The sequence below is a fragment of the Cervus elaphus genome, chromosome 17, assembly GCF_910594005.1.
Source record: "Cervus elaphus chromosome 17, mCerEla1.1, whole genome shotgun sequence".
Lineage (NCBI taxonomy): Eukaryota > Metazoa > Chordata > Mammalia > Artiodactyla > Cervidae > Cervus > Cervus elaphus.
The window spans coordinates 14,136,016-14,160,515 of record NC_057831.1 but is presented as its reverse complement, the minus strand read 5'-3'; the positions used below and the strand labels follow the sequence as shown (position 1 = coordinate 14,160,515).

The 24,500-nt window shown below is 37.4% G+C and overlaps 1 protein-coding gene across 18 annotated transcripts in view; it reads right to left on the bottom strand.

The window, feature by feature from the left end:
* The window catches only part of CAMK2D (calcium/calmodulin dependent protein kinase II delta), a 299,891-nt gene that overhangs the window by 58,336 nt on the left and 217,055 nt on the right, over positions 1-24,500 (bottom strand). For 17 of the 18 annotated variants that reach the window (XM_043870845.1, XM_043870839.1, XM_043870837.1 and 14 more), the window contains exons 5-7: positions 20,518-20,583; positions 16,990-17,062; positions 6,301-6,403 (exon numbers count right to left, since the gene is read on the bottom strand). In XM_043870845.1, the coding sequence (XP_043726780.1) occupies positions 6,301-6,403; positions 16,990-17,062; positions 20,518-20,583 (242 nt within the window). Of the gene's footprint in view, positions 1-6,300; positions 6,404-15,981; positions 16,055-16,989; positions 17,063-20,517; positions 20,584-24,500 lie in introns of all 18 variants that reach the window. The other variant, XM_043870850.1, reaches the window with a different exon arrangement.

The window sequence follows — 24,500 nt, the reverse complement described above, 5'->3', positions numbered from 1 at the left end:
ACTCAGGAATATTTAGATGAGTCACTACTGAACAAGTATCAGCTAGACTTTTAAGAGATGAGGTATGCAAAACTAGATGGCTAAAGAAAGTTTCCTATCAGATAAATCAGTACTTCCAAGAAGGTATACTTAAATGATAATTAATAGCTAGCATCTAGAGTAAAATACTTATTTATGAAAATAATGGTTTTCAAATAAAAAATATTTACTTTAAAAATTACCAAAAATAGCTATGGCTATTTGGAAATTTTCTTTAAATGCATACAGAAATTGGAAAGTGTTCTTTAAAAGGATATGTAATCAGGAATTCCTCTGACTACAAATCAGTGATGAAGCACATTATTTATTTACTGGGATGCAAAGCATCCAAGAAAGCAGCTTCTCCCCACCTCCAAAACAAATCTGTACTTAGAAACAAGCATATATATAACAACACGGTTACAACAAAATTACATTTTGAGGCAAAGGATTTTGGATTTCACTGCCCCCCCCCCAGCATTTTCATTACCTGTCCTCTCCTGTTTGCTTTAGAGGAGGATGAGGAGGACAGTGAGAAGGAACTTCAAGAAAAGACCTGTATGCTGTAGTTTAAGCTTTACATGGACCACAGTGGATCCACCTCTACTTCAAACTTTATTTGATAGAAATGTTTGTTCAGTAGTTGTGAGCTGGAAAGAATTATTGAGCAACAGTGCTGGTTCCCCTGCCTGAAGTTCAAGGATTACCGGAAGGAGCCATGTGAAAGTTTGCTATTCTAAGGCAGAGGCAGGCACACTGGCTTCCAAGAGCTCTTCAGGGCCTCTCATTGCCACATCTGCTCTCTTATTCCAACCATTCCTTTCCAACTCCTCCGAATGTTGAGACACAAAGGGAATCCAATGGGAAACAGATTCCAAAGACCAGATTAAAGACTGAGGTCCCACCTGGCATTTTAAGATACTTTATCATCTGGTCCTACCCACTACTTCCCCTTCATTCACTCAACATAATATCTTTCTACTTCTGGGCACTTAACCTAAAAAATCTCTAAGATTTCTTGAAAATAAACTTTCCATTTTCACCCTTAACGATGCCTTTTCTGCTTCTCGCACCCTCGGTTTTTGTGTGTATGTGTGGGAGGGAGTACTTTTTCTCTAACACAGGGTGACTCTAAATTACTCCCATCTCCTACAGTTCTCAGTGGTCCATCCTTTCTCTGAATTTTGACTACCCTTTTATATGCAATCTGTAACCTCCTATCTAGAATTGCTAAACTTTAATGTATGTCTGAAATAACTTGGTAGAATACATGCCTGGAGTAGGAAATGTTAACACTTCATCGAGGTAGAAAAGATAAAGAAGTAACCACTATGCAAGAAATGAAGTGATAATCCTAAGTGTAAATTATTACAAACCTCTTCTGGAGACTAAAATGCTAAGAGATACTTGCTCCTATTTAGCACAACTGTCATTTGAGCAGTCGGGGATCCTTACCCCTAAGAATAGTGAAGCCTACATCTACAAGCACAAATGTTAAAACAGTGCACTTTACAACATGTTCTCATGAATACAGAAATACTGAGGGTAAGACAAACTAGATGTTCTTTAGCATGAGATTAAACTCCTAAATCTAGTTTATTATGAGATAAACTATCAATGGGAATTTAATGAGAGTTAGCCTTCCTTAGAGACAGTGTATGTTTCTCATTCTGAAAAACCAACAGGAATACCAGAACAGATCAAAGAGAAAACAGAATTACTTACATGCAGAATCCACTGCAACATACTGCCACTAAAAAACCCTTAATATTTAAACAAGAGACATAATAACATAATAGCAACCAAGCAAAAGAATTCGTCCATAAGAAATAGATCATGGCAGTTATCCTTTTTTCCTAGTAGCAAAAAAAAGAAAAAAAAAAGAAAGAAAGAAATGGATTGCAAACAGCATTTCCAATCCCACAGGAGAAACAGATTATTCTCTTTGGTAAATCTTCTAGTTTACCTTACACATGTGTTACAGGGTGCTACTACTTCTAGCCTTTTTGGCTATATATAAAAAAGACAGAAAAAATAACATGGGAAAAACAAATATTTGATCTTGAAAATAAGGAAATAACTGAACACAATAGAGAGCTTCTAGAGTGGCTTGAATAGTTTAATTTTTATTTGGAGTAGACCTCAAATTTATTAAAATAAAACTATGTAAAAGCTTGAAACTCTGGCGTTACACATAATGAAGAAAGAGTTCTGCTTTTTTCTTATTAAAATAAAAAGGTTTCCCACTCAAAACCTTTACATCTTTTAAAACATAAAATTAATCAGTCAAATACATGAGACTATGGCAGAAAATGAATAAATATAAAAACAAATCATTCATACTAAAACATGCCTTTCTTCCTAAAACCTAAAATATATCAGGCAATATCTCCAAAAGAAAGGCAGTACATCGCATTCCCTTGACTTAGTTATCCATGCGGATTCACTGACATTTGAGTTGAATGCGCTCAGTTGCTCAGTCATGGCTGACTCTTTGCAACCCATTAAAAAACAACAACAACAACTTTAAAAGAAAGCTAAAAAAAGTATTCTCCTAAGCTTAGAAACTATGTTTTTTTATACTTTTAAAATGATTTTCTTAGACCTTAAAATGCATCTTTTAAAAGTCATTACCCTAATAGGTATCTTAGCAGGAACTTAGCTGATTATCACCACACCAAAGAAAAAAATGGGAATTTTACTCCCCATCTGTCATTGTTTCTCTGAGACCAGTTTGCCTTGAGAAATGAATTATCACAATTTGAAAATCTGTGTACTTTTATATGGATGCTATTGCTTTCACCAGCCTGATATTTAGTCATTCACTCAACAACTTCTACTGTGTAGGCTGGTTCTGTGACATGTTTCATTCCAAGACAGTTTTGAAAACCTACTGAACAGCTTTGAAGACCCAGGCATATTTCGATGGTCTACTTCACTCATCTCATAACAGCCTCATGAAAGAGTGTTTATTATTTCCATCTTCAGAAAGGACACTGACCTCACAGAGTTAAAGCGACTTGCCTAATATTATGTAGTTGTTAAGAATCAGAGCCAGGGTATCAGCTGCAGTATTTTAATTCAAAAAGCAGAAACTTTGTACTACACATAGTCCCTCAAACAGCTTGTGATCTAGCAAAGAGATGAAATCTCACCCAAACAAGTGAGATTTCAGGAGCTCAACTTCAATACTTCTATAAGCATCATCCAAGTTGTCAATGTTAAATTTGATCCTTGGCTCTGTAATAAGGCTTCTGGCTTATTCCTGACATCCAGTTATCATCTTGTACATAGTTCCGGCAATCACATCCCTGAGCCTAAGTCCCTTTTTTGGCATCTCGTGAAGTGGGGTCCTGCTTTGTTCTAGAAAGGACTAGAGTTCTGTCTTGGAACCCAACTTGCAGGATTCTGATTTCCTCTAAACAGACTCCCTTAAAATTTAGGGTTCCTGTCCTTTCTGCTTGTTACCTGGAACTTGCTTGCTCCTGTGTTCTTCTTAGTTCAAGCTGTCTTCATGCATAATTTGAACTTTTGCTTTATCTTACCTGGTTCCTTGCCTGCAGGCTATCCTTAAAGCCATCCTCCTACCAAATAGTTACTCAACAGAAACCTGATTATGTCCTCCTCTAACTCAAAAATTTTCACCAGATTCCTAAATCTAAGATAAATGCTGAATCCTTCAAAAGAACATAAAGTCCTTTCCTACTTCATCAGCTCCCCATCTCAGTATACCTTCTACTTTAGCTGTAATCAACTTCTCACTATTCCTGAAACAGAAAAAAACTATTTCATGCCTCTGAAATTTTGAATGTGTTGATCCCTCTGTCTGGAATGCCTTTATCGCCTTGCATGCCAGTGAACAAAACTCCCATTCAGCCACCAGAAGGGGGAAGCCTTGTCCCAGTCACTGAAATTTCCACAATTCTTCTCTTGTGCTCCAGATCACCTTACACCTGCTTCTGTTAACGGTGCTTCCACGCTGCCTGCTAAATACTTACTGATACGCAAGTATGAGTATTTTGAAGGGCAGGACCTCCTAATCCATTTCTGTATCTCCAGTGATTTGCTCTGCCCATCTCTGTGACAGCCCCACGACTTCCTATTGGATCCCAACTCCTGTAAGTGTATGTTCTTTATCAGGGTCAATTATACTCTTTCCTAGGATAAAACGATGTCTCTGAATCTCAGATTTATAGCACTAATTCTAGGTCTTGCCTCTTTTCAGTTTGCAGTTAACAGGAACAGCTTTGTCCAGTTACATGACAAAGTATGCCACAACAAATGCCAAATTTGGAGGTATTAAGTTCACTTGGTAGGTAAGGACAACCTTAATGTAAAAGGCCGTATTCAACAGAGGTATGAGAGACAAGGATAGTGGTCAGGCACTACTGAAACAGGGCCGGCAGCACAAAATGAGATCCTGAGTTAGGCTGCCTTCAGAGGCGGGGGATGAGGCTGTCCCACCGGCCACCCCCGTTAAGTGGCTGGGGCAGATGAGAGAGAGATGGGGAATCCTGGGAGATCTGTGTACTTTTCAGTACATGTGTATGTTTAGGGATACAGAAAACTACTTGTATAGAAAACAAAAGAAGTAAGCATTTCTTGAGCTCTCTTTCTATTTGTTGTTATTGTTTAGAGGACAAGCAATTCAAACTGAAGGGCATTTTGCCACTGGCCACAACATGGATAGACCTAGAGACTGTCATAGTGAGTGAAGTCAGACAGAGACAATAAGACAGCTTATATGTGCAGTCTAAAAGGTACAAATGAACTTTTTACAAAGGAGAAGTAGAGTCACAGATGTAGAAAACAAACAGAAATTTGTCTGGGGTGAAGTAGTGTGACATATACACACCACTGTGGCGCTAGCGGTTAAGAATCTGCCTGCAAATGCAGGAGACGTAAGAGACAGGGGTTTGATTCTTGGGTCAGGAAGATCCCCTGGAGGAGGGCATGGCACCCCACTCCAGTTTTCTTGCCTGGAGAATCCCATGGACAGAGGAGCCTGGGAGCTAAAGTCCATAGGGTCACAAAGAGTCAGACATGACTGAGGTGACTTAGCATGCATGCACATACACACTGCTATTTATAAAATAGATAACTAATAAGGACCTACTGTATAGCACAGGGAACTCTACTCAATATTCTGTAATGGCCTATAGGGGAAAAGAATCTAAAAAAAGAGTGGATATACATATATGTATAGTTGGTTCACTTTGCTGTACTTCTGAAACTAACACAACATTTTAAATCAACTATGAAAGTGAAAGTGAAGGCTTTCAGTTGTGTCTGACTCTTTGCGACCCATGGACTGTAGCCTACAAGGCTCCTCTGTCCATGGGATTTTCCAGGCAAGAGTACTGGAGTGGGTTGTCATTTGCTGCTCCAGGGGATCTTCCCGACCCAGGCATCGAACCCGGGTCTCCCGCACTGCAGGCAGATGCTTTACCCTCTGAACCACATGAACTATATTCCAGTTCTAATCTCAACACACTGGCAGTGAGGACAGAGGCAAGGCGGCAGCTTGTGGAGATGTTATATTTTAGGACGCTGCCTGAAAAGTGGATTAATACTCAGCAACGGCAGAAAGAGAAGCATAAGAAATTCAGTGGGTAAAATAATTTATTTATCAAAACAATTCATAAACCTGAAATACTATAATCCAGAAATATTTAATACCATAATTTAAATTTGTTTAGAGTTAATCTCGTCCTTACTTGCAAGGAAACAGAAATTTCATAATACAGAAATTTCAAAATTGGAGAGCAGAAACTGGCACTTTGAAAAAATAGAAGATGAAACTCACACACACATATAAAGATTCATAACACCATATATTATATAAATTTCTCTCTATATGCTTTATAATATTTTTAAAACTTAATATTGCTAATCACAAAATATGCAAAATACTGTGCAAATATTTCCAGAGTACCTAGTTACATAGGAGATTTCAGCATCAAGTGAGGCTGTATTTGGACAATCAATTTTCTCTCAAATAAAATACTCTTTGAATACTGCAATCCTCCTATTAATTAATACAGCACCCATTTTTCATCAATTCTTTAAGAAAAAAGGTCCGTGTTACTGCTCTTCTATTATATTTCCCCTTATTTTTAGACTTATACTTTTTTAATGTCACTAAAATTAGGTACTTATAAAAGTCCACTAACTTAAGACTAGTCGAGTTGTCAGAATGAACGTTTCCGTTTTGCTGTGGCTGGTAAGTGGGATGGGACTGCGGCCCAGAGAGTGCAAGCAGCATGGGGGGGCCCTACTCACCGAACCACGCCTGCTGATCTCCTTGGACCTCTATGGCTAGGCCAAAGTCGGCGAGCTTCACAGCGGCTCCCTTGGATTTGCTAGCTAAAAGCAAATTCTCAGGCTTTATTTAGAAAGAAAAGAGAGACTGATGTGAGAATCTATTTTAAGTGACTCTTCAAAACTAACGTTTTGTAAGATTAGGAGAAAAAAAAAATCATGCACTGTCCTCTCTCCCGGAGACTGTCATTCCTAAATCCCAGGGAAAATATGGTTAGAAAATGATTACAAATGATCATGTGGGCAGGCTTCGGACAGATGCATGTACGTCCTGGAGAGATACTGGGCTGATGAGAGTATCACTTGGGGAGAGTTCAAATGAATGGGAGCACCTGTCTTGACCTGCTCACATGCTTCCAAGTGCTGCTTGAGGTCCAGACTTGGCCACGGACATTGGCTTAGAAGCCTAACAGAGCATAGACATTTTTCAGCAGAAGGGAACTTGGCAAAATGATAACAAGAGTTGGACCAATCTACAGACATTTGGCAAGTGAAACTGTGCAAATTAAATCCTAGTTGACTTCAAGAGTTTGGACCCAAATGTAGTGATTTTCATTCCTCACTGTTTCCAAACAATTTCTGTACAAATTTTGGAGTCTTATTCTGATTATGTATTAAAATTGCTGTCTTTAAGAATCTGTTTATTCTTAAAGGCAGAAAGAGTCTACTCTTACATGCCAAATGTTATAGTTGGCTTTTTTTTTTCATAAGCTAGTTTTTAAAAACATAATGTGTATGTCTTCAAAGTGTGATTCAAAATATTACTTATATATTTATTTTCACATCTCAGAATACTATAAGAGAGACACATTTTAATTTTCTCAGATATTTATCATTACTCAAGGACTGATAACTCAATCCTGGAATAAGGCTGTGTCTACACCACTGTTTTCCAACCGGTCATCGAGACACATTGGTACTTTGAAAATAAGCACCATGACAAATTCTTGACTTTCCCTGGACAGCTTTTGTGGGTTTTAAGAAATGAAGGGAAAAGTTGGTCAGGAAAAGGAGGCCAATTAATGCATAATGTAAATCTATTATCCTTAGATCCTTAGGTATCCGGATGAAAGTTTGTCTGGATTGGTATGTGTATTCCAGAGAGTGGTTCAGCATCTTCTAATCTTGGGCTACAACCCAGCAAATTTAGAGGTGTCTCAGACTGAAAAAAGTTGGGAAACAATGGACTCTCCAAATGCCAAAACAACTGTATGAAACATTTAAACATTCCGTTAATCAAATTGGTTTTGTTTATATATTAACAAACAACTGATTTCCATTTTTTTTCATGAAATTTGCTACTTTTTTCCCTTGCTGAATTAGTCAATTCTGTTGTTGTTTTGACCTTGTGTAAACACAGCCTAAACCAATATTTATTAATTAAGCCAGCCATGCACATTAGCAAAGACTCATAACCAGAGCTCAGAAGAAATTAGCTTAAGTCTACAGGAACTGAAGTGTAGGCAAGTAAGTTTTAATCAAGTACCAGACTTCTTCGGGCTATTGCTGCTCACTGCCATCAGATTCACCACTGTTATGACAAATGGTAATTTTAAGGAAAACTTTATAATGTTTTAGGGCTGACAGGGTTTTTATCTAAACACTAAACACATGAAAACTTAATTTGGATGTTGGGATGAACACGTCTTAAGAATACGAAAGATCTCCATGCTAAAATAACTTTCAGTAAAATCTAACATTTGAAATTACTTGGAATTCTTATTTATCTATCACTATACTATAGTATCTAACCATGCTATATGATTAATATTTAACATTTTATTTTCCCAACTAAAACTTATGGTCACTGGATTTATGTACCTTCTCATTTAATCAAGAAGTGATTGCCAGCTATTAATTTATGGAATAAATACCTTGGAAGAAAACACAAACAATAAATAATAGTTTATTTCTCTGTGACCTTCATATTCAAAAGCATTGAGATGTCAGGGATCTCTGCAAATACCCGGCTGTCTTAATTTGTCAACACAGACTCATTTAGGGAAAGAGTTCCAATTGCTTTAGAAATCACAATCATTTTAGGTCTTTTCAATTTCAAGTGGTATTTAACTTTGTTGACCAAATGCCAGTGTCATCAATGAATAAACTTATAAACAATTCAACGTGCTTTTATTCTTATTAATAAATCAAAAAATTCTGGGCAGTGCTGGGTGCATTATGCCCTTGTACACCAAGTATCTGCTAATTCAGAAGAAAGGGAACGCCTTGGAGTTTTCTGATGCACAGTCTCTGAATGACTGAGGCAAATACTCATACCTAGAGACGATCTCTAAGACCTCCCTGTAGGGCCCTGTGACTTATCCAGGAAATAATAAATCCATCTGGATCCGTGTTTCACCTTATACCCAAGAAGACTGTTCAGCTGCAGTTATGCACAGGAAGAGGCATGCTATTTCAAGGTTACTATATAGACTCAAATATTAACAGCACCGAAATGACTTCATGTTTAAGCGTATCTTTAGGCAAGCCTAAAATACAGAATTATGGAATACAAACTGAAAAATGAGGATGATTACTGACTTTATTAAAGGATTATTTGTTTTATAAAATAGTTTATCACAAGATTGCTTCTAATGGCCAGCTTCAAAAAACATTAAAAATATCACATACTTTTGATTTATAGTCAACTCTTTGGAATATGTTTGTTTGAATAATCTTTTATCATATTCTGCAAGGATACAGGAGACTTAATCACCAAGATTTTCTAAAGCAGCATTTAAACCAGGGCAGTACACATATATCCTGATTTTAATTGCTACCATTTAGATAGCTTCCAACTTAAGAACATATTGCACTACAAAAGTTCATTGGCAAGTTGATAAATTTAGATTATGAATGTCTACAGAAAGTAAGATAATTTGTGGTTATATTCCACAAAAGCTGAAACAGTAGAATCTCTCACCAAATTAGTGGCTACTTCCTTATAGAAAGGGTCACCATTATACCATTAACTGCTAATATTCTACTATTTTGACCTTCTAAAACAAATCAGAAAGGTGAGATCAGAAACTCCAGCCTTCCAACACAACTATGTTTGAACATGGGGGCACAGCACTATGATCTAGATAGAAAAGGAAGACATGGATTTATGTCCTGGGCCTGATTCTTATTAATTATGTGGATTTGGGCTATTCAGACCTTTGAAGCTAAGTAACTAGTTCTTCACCTCGCAAATGAACATTACAAATATATATATTTTAAAATCTTATAACAGTATGTATAAAATTATAAAGCCCCACTGGGTTTTATCACAGGAGTTTGTCCTCTGTAAGAGACATTACGTGCATGAGTGATCAGCAATTACACTCCAGTACAGCGGGCCATTTCAAATGTGTAGAACACTGAATATCTGTAATGAATGCTCATGACTTGAGAAACGTCTGCATTTCTAAATTAAGTGCAATCTATTATGTTAATATTTACACATTGAGATTACCCCTAGATTCTTATAATGCATCACTGTTTAGATTGGTTTTTAAATAGATTCTACTGACATTCTCACACACAGGTTCCTTCCCCACCCCATTGCTTCCTAATGATGCAGGATTTTCCACGACATCTGGTCTTAGTGTCAACAACCATTTATAGCATATCAGCTGTAATGAGCAGCAACTGCTTGCAAGTTTTGTTCTGTACTTCCATATGGATACAATGGCAACTTCTTTCATCATGATTTGGGGTTTTCTTGAAACTGTTCAAGTATCTCAAAGTACTGAGGCAAGTTTCTGGAATCACTTTCAGAATTGCAAGAGACTTGGGAGATAAACTAATTCAAACCCCTCTTTTTCTAAACGAGGTAGGGAGGTTCAAAAAGATGAAGCAAGGGCTTGAGGTCAGATTTCCTGATACCTTCCTTTTAAATATGTGATTCTGAGGTATAAAAATCATTCTTTTTCAAATGGGAATCCATTCAGTAGATATTTTAAGAAGAATTTAAAGTACTCAAAAATATTTATTACCCATATTCAAATAAAACGTGAAAACTTATGAAAAAGGCATAATTTAATCTTTGCTTCTTAAAAATCTCACAAACATATCACAAGGATTTCTAAATTAGCATTATGTTTATTAAAGAACTGATTCAGCAGAGGTGATGATCATCTTCAATGTGAGTCATATAAACATCTTCACCGTTAGTCATAAGACAGATTTATCTGTGCACATACATGATAACTAGCCAGTAAACTCAAACATATGCAATTTAAGTTTAGTGAAATCATGTGTATTTTACTTTCTTTAAATGTTTTGCTCTTTATGGATATTATAAAACAGCAGGTTATGAGTTTTATTATTCTATATGATTTGATTCTTACGCCACCCTGGATACTGGCTTTTAAGAAGTGACACAGTCTTTTACAATTTCTTTCCTCTAGTTGGAAAGTGTCAATATTCCAATATGAAGTTCATCAGTCAGTGCTTTGGTGTGTTTTCAGCCACTTCTTTGCCAAAGAAGGTGTGAACAAAGCTCCTAAAATTCAACTAAGTGAAATCTTGCATGAATTGAAAAGCCTGAATGTCACGCTCATTCACACATGTGGTGGAGGTCCTTTTGTGCACATGGCACAAGTGACTTTTGCTTTTATTTCCCATGGTGGATGCCTGAATTTATGTACTTAGCATGGGGAGTTTCTAGCTGATGAATGCGCTGTAAGTTTGTGATGAGGAAGTTCTATTTCTATCACTGTGCACATATGAGCAAGTTCATAAGAATCACTCTGTATTACATTCCTGTTTCTCGATGCACTTCTAACACTGATTATCAGCACACACTATCAGGTAGATTGAAAGAACCAGGGTGTAACCACAGGGACCGCGCCAATCACCTCCTGCTTCTCCACAGCCTGACACACACCGAGTACTTCATGGAGGAGCAGAACGACTAAATGGATTATGGAATTTGTCACACAGTTTGTAATGTATCTAGATGTACATTAAAGACTATGATATAGCCTTTAAACTTTTTTTTTAAAGATGATTTTGTGAAAAGTGAAGTACTTGTGATTTTGTAATCAAGGAAAATGCAGAAATCCTATTTGACATAGCTACCAATGGTGACAAGGATTTATTGAATGCTTGTCACATTTCCAGAAAATGAATTTCTTTTTTTTCTGGTCATACATTTAATTTTGTGTCTATGAAAGTCTTAAAAATCCTCCCAAATGTCCAGAATTACTATCTTCACTAAAATATATCTATCCATTCTTCTATCTACTTACCTACCTATCGATCTTATATTCATCTACCCGTCTAATGATTTTTCCGTTAAATAACACTTCTTCAGGAGGTAGGCTTTAAGAAGACAATATTTTCTCCCAAGCCAATTCACCAGGGCCTATTTGTGGCTAAAAGATTCAGTTGTATGTATGCAGCCTCTTATCCAGAGAGCTGCTCATGAGGCGGTTTAGTAACCACTTCTGGTACACCTTGAGCTGAAGAAATTTTACTACTTTGTGTGAAAAATGGTTATTTGAAAAAGTACAGCTGTATAACTGTCTCTTTTGACTTGCTTCCTTCTGTCAACTGATTCAGAGAAATTGTATTCTCCACGCTCTTACGTGAGAGAACACATCTGACTTGATATTACTTTATTTACTGTGACATCGAGAGTTGTCGCTTTTTACCACAGCCTCTTTTTGACCTGATATATTTCTGGAGGCGGTGCCTGTCTGATGTACTTCCGTCTTTCTGGGAGGAGCAGCATGGATACATCTTCCACATATGTTTAAGTGATCTTTTAACTCATTGGCCTGTATGTTCCATGTATACAGGTTTGTTTTTGTTTTGCTGTGTAATACATGCCTAAACCTAAGAGAGGGCCTTAATAGGTGCTCGAGAAATACTTGATTAATGTTTGTTCTTCTCTTTTGATACCTGAATTTTTAATTATCAGTTCACACAGATATCCCCCCACATTACAGTAATCCTCTCTTCATAAATGATCGATTTTTTAAGGACTCCAAACTGATTGTCTTGATGTGGCCTAAATTAAATGTGGCAAATCCATTTCATTCTTCTCGATGTCTCATTTTCCAAAGGCTGTGGACAACGCCACCTTACTGATTTCCTAAACAGAACATCATCACTTTTTACACCAGTCTTTTGTCAAAATTTATGCTGTTCTCCTACTCTATATCTTAACTATACCTTATTCTCTTCTTCCTAATGATACAAATTTTGTATAGCTCTGAAAAGCCACAGTTGGGGATTATTTTAATCTCTTGATTCACTAAATTTAGACCCACTTCCCCAAATAACTCTCAATGCTGATGGTAAAATGAGTTTCCTGTCACTGTTGTGAACTCTTCTTTGGTCTCTATGAGGGTTTTCGATTCATTCATCTAACTGAACTGAGAAGTGGCAGGGATTAAGCTTGCAGACCCTGGAGCCCAACTGCTTGGGCACAGATCCTGTCTTACTAGCTGTGCCTCTGAACAAGTCCTTTTACTCGCGGTTGCTAGTCTCCTCTTAGGTAACATGGAGACAATCATGGTACCTTCCTCATGAAGTTATTCTGAAGATTCGTATGATAATACAGTGCAGGGTATAGAGCAACTGCTTGATAAATGGCAGCTATGGCCCTTTTATTTTTATTAAGGTTGTGCCTTGATCCAAACCCTCTCATATCCCTGAACTATGGGCCGATAACTATGTCACCACTGCTGGACCTCCCTAAGAGATCTACATCCATTGCCTGACACTGAATGCACCTTAGATGGAAGACTGTGGTCCATGGATCCACTGGATACTGCCTGGGGCTGCCTGGCATGCTGCCAGCATCTCACCACCCTGAACTTTCTCCTGCTGTTGTCTCTGGGACATCCTCAAGTTGCCTGCTATGCCCTAGCCTTGTCTCTAGGCCTGATAAGTTTCCATCTGGAGGATTCTACTGTCTAAAGAGCCCCTCAAAGTGGAAGTTATTAAAATATTAAAAAAGAGATCTTCATGTTACCACTGAATCAAAGAGGATATGCTTATCTTCTTTTATTCAACATTAATTAATATATCACAACAGCCGATTTTACTCAGTGCTGTCTTTTAAAGGACAAATGTACTTTTGGTTGAACTTTATTCTTTCCTGAATTGAAGGACTATGCTGCAAGTGTTAACTAGGTACAAGGTCCCACGTCAGGTACTGGGAAGGAACACAAACGGCTATTATGCTCAGAGGAGTCTATAGACAACCGGTACAGTGCTCCTGTGCTCACAGGTGCCCGTGATGATGATAAATGTAATTCATCCTGTGTCTTTATCTCACTGATATGGACAAATTTAACTCTGTCTATTGTACATGAATTAACCCCATGGACTAATGTAGCCCACCAGGCTCCTCCGTCCATGGGATTCTCCAGGCAAGAATACTGGAGTGAGTTGCCATTTCCTTCTCCAGGGGATCTTCCCAACCCAGGGATCGAACCCAGGTCTCCCACATTGCAGACAGATGCTTTAACCTCTGAGCCACCAGGGAAGCACTGTACATGAATTAACATGAATCTTGCCCTGGAAGCAGAAATATATGGCCTAATAATTGTAAGGGCAACATTTGTGCTTAAAGCCTGATAATAGATTTCAGCAGCTGATCTTTTTCATTTTAATATATTGGTAAATGTGTTATTCCAAGCTGTATAGTTATCAGATTATGCATCATGGGCACAGAAGCCACAGATCAAAGCCAGCGACAGAGCACTTAAGCTGCCCCTTGCACACAAGCTTGGGCCTCTGTTGGTAAGTTTATGTCGCGGCCTATTAGGAACTAGACTCAACTGAAGTTTATCCAAGTCAGCGATTTGACAAAAACTAAGACAACAATTACAGAAATTATAACAAGCTTCATCAGAAGTTCATCTCCATCCTTTCCTTAAATCTGAGTAAGAACGGAAAGCAAAAACACTCTTCCCTCTTGAAAGAAATCTGAGGGGTGATGCAGCAGGCTAATTTCTTTTAGTAGTAGCCTCTCTGGAAATCACCTGCATGCGTTTTTAATTAGTGACTTTAGCTCATATGTCAGAAAACATCTTTTCCTTCCCATTCCACAGCCTAGGCTCACTGACATCTCTGATAAAAGTTCCGGTCTTTGAAGGACTCAGCTGAGTTTGGACATTTACAGAAGTGCAATATCAAGACCTCAAAAAATATATTTCCAAAATCCTGGAACAAAATTTGCATTTCTCATCGTGGCTTTAACAGAATACTTATAATTACATAAATGAAGTAAAATATCTCAATAAATGTATTAAACAGTAAGAATAGCACCAACAAGGTGCATGTCTGCATACAGTCACTTAAAAAGGAAAGTAGCACTGTGAGTTCTAAGAAGCAACAAAAAGGGGCACTGTCTTTACGTGGCTACTAAGCAGTTTTTGAGGTGATTGCCAAATATATGAATCTTCAAAGGAACGCATTCTTTTTCCTTTTTCCTGATGGGTAAATTTGGTAAGCGTTGGCAGATGGACACAATTCTACCTTGGTTCTCCAAAAGAACAAGCTCTCAGACTCAAACTGAAATCAAAGGAGGGTTCTAGAAAAGGCAATATTTTGCTTACAGATCACATCTTCAAGTAACTTGCTGTGAATCACTGAAGAAATATTCTTCTAGAACATACAAAATGAGTGGGAAGTACTGTAACAAGAGAAGTATGCCCAGGAGAAACCAGCCTAGGTCCCGAACACGGTACAGTTTAAGAAATTCTAAATTATCCTTTGCCACCTTTGTACTAAAGCCTGGAAAAGGCTGAGGTTTCAAATGAAAAGTCACAGCTCCACAGTGCTCCCATGTGCTATGTTGCCCACCTAGGAATTTTCCTCCATTAAATTTCCAGGTGTAAGTAAAGCTAGAATGCTGAGAGAAGAGGCCAGAGAATTAATAACAAGATGGTCGCCTCTGAAATGTTTAATTTCTAAATGATCTGAACACTTCTCATTCTCAACAGTTATCAGAAACTGAGTCAAGTCTTAAAAGTATTAGTATGTAGCTATATGTTACATATGTACTATTTGATAATAAGATTTGTTTTACCCTTTTTCCATCTGTTTTAAAACACAGTAGTATCTTGACCCCCTAGAAATATAAGTAAATAAAAAAGCAGGAAGACTCAATGTCCTCAGAATTCCTGGGACTAATGTTAAGGGAAAAAGACTTTACTACCCACATGGAGGCCTTTAACACCAATCTCGTGGGCCAAAAATCTACCTAATATATTCATCTCTATTTACTTTATAATATTGATAACTACTTACAAAATATAGGTACATATAGTATGAGTTTGATCAACAAACATGCCAATGTGTTCACAGAACAAGTTTAAAGAGAAGAGGAGATCATCAGTCCTACTCAAAGTCACATTAGATGCTGTATCCTGTCTTTAGAGAAAGAAAATATAACCACTTATTGTTCATGTTAGGAAATGATTTCTCTCTGGATGAAACGGGATTTATATAAGTTTCAAGTGTGCATTAGAGAAGAGAGAAAGTAAGACAGATTGTGGCGAGGGAGTGTTTTCGTTATGTGTTGGAAAGAGTCCGCACAACTTTATTGCTCACATTTTTGCCTTTACAGGCATAACTGCAGCTGAAGAGTCGTTAGGAATCGTGTGGTGGTTTGTCTTCTCCAAGGGCATTACTCACCTTCAGGTCCCGATGGACTACGCCCATCTGATGGCAGTGTAGCACAGCCTCCAGGATCTGCTGAATGCAATGACTGCATGCAAACACCAGGGGGCGTGTGTTAGTTCCAAGCTTACACTCACTGTCTGTACACCCTCAGAGAGACTGGGTTAAAGTGCAAAACTAGCAGACAACTGGGGTTGCGTTTAAACATCTTCAGTCACGTAAACACACGCTCCAGTAGAGTGACTACTACCTCAGGACAATCAGGATCTTGCCAGATGTGGGCCAAAATGTAGGTTCACTTGTTCTAGAAAAATCCACCTTAAAACTTTCAATTCAGGAGCTCTTTTCCTGATTATAAATCCTCACAGGAAATGAACTGGAACACAAGTATAGTTTTTATAGATTTTGTGTCCCACCTTCCCGCCACACTAAAAAAGCTGTTTCCCTCTTCTCTCCCATTTTTCTTGTATCATTTGAAAGCTGTCACATTAGCAGTCAAGGCTCCATTAAGGTTAAATTAGGATACGTAATGAATTTTTGATAAATCATTAACTTCGCATGCTTTAATTTAGCTGGCAATTATTATCTCTTGCCTGAGGGTTCATCGGACTCAAATGGAGCAATGAGGAACCAGTTGTTCTGCTACAGCAACCCATGGTCTCAGAACAGAAGTGGTGTTCAGCTCTACAGGCGGACATACATCACAGGCCAAGGTTATTTCCAGGCCAATGCTGGACATCTCAGGAAAGCCTGCCCCCAAACCGTCTCCGGTGGTTTACTCCTCGGAACCTTAAGAGCTGCGCTTTCAGTGCTGGCCTTCCCTTTTGCTATGATGTATATTTAGCCTGTAGATGAGCAAACTGGAAGAGGCATCATGCATTATCATGTCATCATTTAGTCATTGTAAGGAAAAGTTGGGAAAGGCACGGGAACGACTGTACAACACCCACCCTCTGCCCTTTCCCCAGAAAAAAAACAAACAAAACTTCCTCTGATTCAGGTTTACGGACTCCATATACTGACCTTCAGGTCCCTGTGCACTATGCCATTTAGATGACAATGATTTACACTTTCTAGAATCTGCTGTATACAATGACTGTAAAGATACAAGGGCAGAATGGGAGGGAGAACATTTTAAAGGCACATAATCACATTGAATACAAAATAAAATGAAAATTTGAACAAAACAAACAAACGAACAAAAATTATATTCTTCACATTTTTTTAGCTTTACACTGGAATTAAATAATGCTGGATAAAGCTAATTTTGGCAGTAACAAAAATGACATTCAACACAGAATTTGTGACATGTTCAGACAAAACAATTTGATATGTGTTTTCTTTCATTGCAACTCTATCAATCATTTGTTTATAGAAGTCAAAATTTCCATATTCAGGGAGAAAATTTTATAAATAATTCTAGGAAATTTTATAAATAATTCCCACAATGTTCTGGGAAAATTCTTCAGTGAAATAAAATTTATGGGTATTTCTCATACACATCTAAACTGTTTAAAATCTGAGGTCACAATTAAACATAGGTGTTGAAACAAGAGGGTAACACAAATGAAGTGGCAGGTGAAACAAGGGTTAAAAAAAAACAGAGGGAGACATTTACCATTTTGACTTAGAAATGGTGCTGCTTATATAATATGTAGTAGGAAAACTAATGCACGTCTCCAGTAACATAAGGAGAATTTAAAGTAAATCCATGGTATTAAAAAAAAAAAACCCTCTTCAGGATAACCATACTTTGGGGAAGGAATAAAAACTTGAAAAATAAAAATAAAATTTTAAATCCCCTGGAGCACTGGTGGTTGTTCAACACATTCCATACGCTTCAGTGAAAGAAAACTTATTCCTATGTTAAAATGTACGTGTATGTTACGTCAAATAGACTGCTAATTAAATTAGAGGGAGGACATCATTGGTGGACATCATAAGGTCCCACGAGCTGTCATCTGACACACAGTAACGTAAGACATATCACACTGATGGATTCTGAACAAGGTCACTGTGTGATTCAAACGCAGTATATTAGAGAACTACATTCATTCATTCAAGGATTAAGCAATAGTTTAGCGAGGACATTTTCAATCATTTAATGTACAAAATACTGCTACTCCAAAGTAAATTCTTGAATTAAAAAAAGTAATCACTGTCTATCTGATTTATTACAGCATAAGTGTCACAATGATCATGGTTATGATTTTCTAGCTCTAACTCGATTTAAGTGTACCACTAAAAGAGCTTGAGATTGATTGATTTTGACTATACAGCTTACTGGACTGTTGGTAATTATTTGCTAAATCATATGGCTTTTTTTCCTTCTACAGTAATGTTCACATTATACTTCTTGTTAGGAATACTTTACTCTTTCATCTCAAGCCATTGGTATCAGTTTTTAGTCCTAATGAATAACAGAAAATAGAGAAGTAAAAAATAATTAATATTAAATAAGCTTCACCATATGTTACTAGTGAGAATGAATTTAATTCTTAACTTCTTAAGGGCTAGTACTAAACAGATTTTTACAAGTTACTTGCTCTTTATGCATATGGTTGAGAAGGGAATGTTTCTTTTCCTTAATTATATGTGGGACCTATCCTAAACTGTATCCTACAGTAAATTTCAAAACTTAATATAAGCATGTACATGAAATGATCCAACATTTAGGGTCTATCCTGTTATCTTAGGGCTGAAAATAGTCTCTAATTTCAACCAGTATTTTGAAACACAATAACAATCTGTTTAAAATAACTTTGAAAAGCAAAATAAAGGAAATTTCTTAACTTTTTTTTATTACCTTGATAAAAAAGATTATTCTCTTGGCAAGCGGGAAAACAGTTACTTCCAAGGCTATTCTGAAGTGCTTTTCAGAGGCCTAATGTGAGGATGTGGCTTAAACTGAACAAGTGATGATTCACACATCGTAAGTGACATGGAGCTTTCTATTTGACTTTGGCAGTAGAAATTCCATTAAAAAATTAAAGAGTGTAGTCAGGTACAGATAAGATTCATAAAATGTCATAAACAGTAACATTAAACCAAGAAGGTGAATGAGAAGTTCAGAAGTGAGCCTGGGTATGCATGTGCTACTTTGGAGGGATGGGGGCCTGCTATCAGCTGACTGGTGCCTGGCCAGGCTACCAGGGAGGCAGCAGCCTTAGGAAGCTCTGGGAGCACCGTAGAGAACAGGCAGGCCCAGACCACCATAACCGAACACAGATACCCTCTCCTTTACATGGCTAGTAAGGAGCTAATCACTCATGGCCAGGTTTTTAGAAATGAGTACTGACTACAGAATATATATAAGAAATGCCAAGGAAACTAACACCATGCAGTCTAAGTAGTGTCTCAGCAAGTAAATTAATGTTACTTCACTCCAAAAACATTGCCTTTGTGTAGCCTAGGAAGTCTCAAATGAGACAAAATGTTAGCCATTTTTAACTTCTGTAAAAATGTTGCCAATTAACAAGATTGGGAAATCTTCTTGAACCCTCTGAAGTACCTGAGTAAATATTTTTTCAAGTGAGAGTTCCAAGGACTTTAATGAAATTTCCAAAGAGGTAAATAGTTCATAATGCTTTAAGGAGACCACTGGGGCTTTTGGAGTCTGTTTCTTTTTATGGTCTCTGATTGGACGTGGGCTGTTCATGGAATTTTCTGTGATGAGGGAAATGCTTTATATTTGTTATGTCCAGTCAGTTGCCACTAGGCACTCGTGTAATTAAGCACTTGAAATGGGGCTAGTGCAACTGGGGAACTGAACTTTTTATTTAAAGTAACCGAAACTGAAATTAAAAGTCATATGTATAAACAACAAAGCCCTACTGTATAGCATAAGGAACTATATTTAATCGCTGCTGTTGTTCAGTTCTTAAGTCGTGTCTGACTCTTTGCAACCCCACGGACTGCAGCACTCCAGGCTTCCTTGTCCTCCACAATCTCCCAGACTTTGCTCAAACTCATGTCCATTGAGTCAGTGATGCTATCTAACCATATTCAATATTCAAAAATTCATATTCAATATTCTAACTATATTCAATATCCTGTAATAAACCATAGTAGAAAAGAATACAAAAAAATCACTTTGCTATATTGCAAAGTATTGCAGAAATTAATACAACACTATAAATCAACTATACTTCAATAAAATAAGTTAAAAAAAATAGTCATATGTGACTAGTGGTTATCATACTGGGAAGCCTAGCATCTAGAGACCAGAGGGTTTCAATTTTTTTTTATTCTCATAACTTTGATAAAAAAGTATATTTCTTTATCAGAAGTCATTCCAGCTAGGCTTTAAAAAACATATATATTCTAACTACAGATACTAGTTAAAAGTAAAGTTTACATCAGATTCATAGTTTTTTTTCCCCTCCAAGAACCATCTTGAAAATCCGTAAGAGAGAGAGGACTTGTGAAAAGTCCAAGACGATATTATGAGATTCTCATAATCCTAAGTGCCATGATATATTTGTAGAGATATACTGAACAAGCATCATGTGAGTGCTGAGTCTTATATCTTGTCCAGGACAAGTCACTTACCTGGCATCAGCTTCACTGTAATATTCTCTTGCCACTATGTCTTCAAACAGTTCACCTCCAGTAACTCTGTGAAGACAAACAAGATTACACTAAAAAAGAAAAAACTAGGCATCAATAGATTTGCACCAATGTTGATATAGAATATTTGTTTTCATATTATTATATAAACATAAAGTACAATAAATTATTATAAAAACATAAAGTATATTAAAATATTATAAGACTTCATCAATTCAGTTCAGTCGCTCAGTTGTGTCTGACTCTTTGAGACCCCATGAACTGCAGCAGCCAGGCTTTCCTGTCCATCACCAACTCCCGGAGTTTACTCAAACTCATGTCCATTGAGTTGGTGATGCCATCCAACCATCTCATCTTCTGTTGTCCCCTTCTCCTCCTACCCCCAATCCCTCCCAGCATCAGGGTCTTTTCAAATGAGTCAGCTCTTCTCATCAGGTGGCCAAAGTACTGCAGTTTCTGCTTCAACATCAGTCCTTCCAATGAACACCCAGGACTGGTATCCTTTAGGAGGGACTGGTTGGATCTCCTTGCAGTCCATGGGACTCTCAAGAGTCTTCTCCAACACCACAGTTCAAAAGCGTCAATTCTTTGGCGCTTAGCTTTCTTTATAGTCCAATTCTCACATCCATACAGGGATACTGGAAAAACTATAGCCTTGAGTAGATGGACCTTTGTTGGCAAAGTAATGTCTCTGCTTTTTAATATGCTGTCTAGGTTGGTCATAACTTTTCTTCCAAGGAGTAAGTGTCTTTTAATTTCATTGCTGCAATCACCATCTGCAGTGATTTTGGAGCCCCCCAAAATAAAGTCTGCCACTGTTTCCCCATCTATTTCCCATGAAGTGATGGGATAAGATGCCATGATCTTTTGTTTTCTGAATGCTGAGTTTTAAGCCAACTTTTTCACTCTTCTCTTTCACTTTCATCAAGAGGCTCTTTAGTTCTTCTTCACTTTCTGCCATAAGGGTGGTGTCCTCTGCATATCTGAGGTTATTGATACTTCTCCTGGCAATCTTGATTCCAGCTTGTGCTTCATCCAGCCCAGCGTTTCTCATGATGTACTCTGCATATAAGTTAAATAAGCAGGGTGACAATATACGGCCTTGACGTACTCCTTTTCCTATTTGGAACCAGTTTGTTGTTCCATGTCCAGTTCTAACTGTTGCTTCCTGACCTGCATACAGATTTCTCAAGAGGCAGGTCATGTGGTCTGGTATTTCCATTCTCTTTCAGAATTTCCCACAGTTTATTGTGATCCACACAAAGTTTATTGTGATCCACACACATAAAACTCCATAATGGCTGATTTATATTCATCTAAACATTTTCCTTTCTATTTGCTTACACATCACTAGATCCTGGACACACACTTTTCTGTACACTGTAAAAATATTCAGACACATCTCTCATAGAAAATGGTTTCTATGAAGCTCATTAATTCTCTAAATATTAACTAAGGTCTGACAAAGTGTGTGCAACCATTCAGGAGTATTTTCTGAACAGAAAGAGAAGATGATACATATCATGGATGTAGAGTGTGAATTTGCAGGCTGTATTTCTTTGGAGGGAATTGTTTTTTTAAACTGCAATGAACATGTCTTTGTGGGCTAGAGGTGGCCTTCCAAAATGCGTGTCACTCAGGGGCTGAGTGCTCACTTTTCTGTGTAAAAACACCCTGATCTCCTTAGTCCAAGTCTTCACCAGTAAACTAAGACTCAGGTTTTTGCAATGTCCTGGGAGTCAGCGGTGATCCCTTTCCAACTAGGAAGGAATCTATCTGTCTGCCCTTCTTAATAAAGTGAAGACTTTCCCACAACCCAGCAACTGGATTTGGTTACTCCAGGAAGTTCATTCAAATCACGGACTTCGAGGCTCTCTAGTGAAGGCGATATAACTCTCTTTGGGATTCATTTCTTTTCCAGATCTGATAGATATAGATATAATGATTTGAGGCCAGAATTCTTTAAGTGGTGATTCTCTGGCTTAGGCTTTTTTTCTCCCTGCTTAAACAATGTTTTTAAATTTTAAAGTCACAAAATTTTGTAGTAAAATTTTAAAAATATGGAAACATACCAAGTCCTCTCCTTATCTCTTGATCCCAATTCCACTCTCCGGAATAAACTAATTTTAACTTTATGTGTGTCCTTTCAATTTTTTGTAGGTCTTTTAACATTTATACTTCTCCCTTTGCATATGCAAACAAAGAACATTTATCTCACTAAAGAGCAAATTGTGCAATCACAAAAATTAGGTTACTTGTGTTTTTCATTTTACATTAAATCATGGGCACTCTTTCATGTCAGAAGCATTTTTCCCCTAATAAACTAAGTAGTGTGTGTGCATGCATGCATGACTGTGTGCATCTTTGAGAGGATTTCTAAAAGATAAATTCTTATAAGTAAAATTACTGGGTTGAAGAGTACCCACATTTAAAATTTTGTCGGGAAGGCAAACTATGCCAACTTTGTTGGGAAGGCACATTATCTTCCCAAATGGTTGCACCTCCAATGCTGTGAAAGTACGGACAGGCCCCCGATATAACTAATGATGGTTATGGTCAGTTAACAAAAATGCCTATCTAATTGGGGAAAAGTTAGCTCACGTTAATAAGAATTTTATTATGCATGAAACGAATCATTTTCTTGTAATTGTCAGTCATTCGTTCCTTATTATGATCTGACTTGATTTTAAAATAAAATTTCTGTTTTGGAGTTTCATCTTAAAATAGCTAACATTTGTCAAGTGCCTACCATGCGCCACACAGTGTGCTGAGCTTTAAATTCACTGAGAAATCCTCATAATTCATGATGGTTTTACTACTAGTCCAGCTTATTGATGAGAAAATGGAAGTTAAGTAACTTGCCCAATTTTACATACCCCTGAGTGGCCCAGGCGGGCCATCCACTCCACAGCCCACACTCTGAAATCACTACACAGTACAGCTTTTTCAGTCATCACACTGTCCATCTTTCCAGAGGTTTAGAAGGTATGAGTCATTTGGCCAAGCATCGGGTGAAGGTATAAGGCTTGCTGCATGCAAGTGTGAGATAAAATTACCCTAAAATTGTTTTTTTTGTTGCTGTTCTTGTTTTTATTTTTTTGCTTAATAAATTCTGAAACATCAAATGAAAACATTTTCTAGAGATCACCAGTTATTAGTCTCTTCTGTATTTTCCTCTCCTAAATGTAAAGATGTGATACTAAAAACTACAGATTTGAAAGTTTATGTAACTTTCCCCCAGATCCATTGCATTTTGGATATTTGTAAGTTCTTTAATGTTGAAGTTACAACTTTCGACTCTATTGTTTTTAGATATAAAAGGGACATCTAAGATTATTTAAAGCTTCATAGATGCAGATGTAGAGAACGGTGTGGACACAGTGGGGGAAGGAGAGGGCGGCAGGAATTGAGAAAGTAGCACTGACATATGTACACACCATGTGTAACATGGACAGCTAGTGAAGACTGCTGTCTGACAGAGAACCAGCCTGGTGCTCTGACGACCCAGAGGGGTGAGACGGGGGAACGTGGGAGGCTCGAGACAGAGGGGGTACGTATATATAGTTATGATTGATTTGCATTGTTGTGGGGCAGAAACCAACGCAACACTGCAAAGCAATTATCCTCCAATTAAAAAACAAGCAAGCACAAGGAAAACAGAAAAAAAAAAAAACTCCTGTAACAACAGAAAAGCGTCACATAAGCTTGTTATGAAAACTACGGTTACATATACATATAACTGCACTTACTGGCACAGCTAAGCTTTTCTCCCAGCTATAATTTATGATAATTTGTGCCCTAGACAATTGTAATACAAAGTAATTAAATATTAGAGAGAAAGTAATTCCAACAAATCTATTGTCTCTGTAATGATGATAACAGTTTTGTGAGATTTCTTTCTTTGAATGTGACCAACATAGATATGATACATACTCATTTATCCTTGTTTCTGACCACAGGTACCA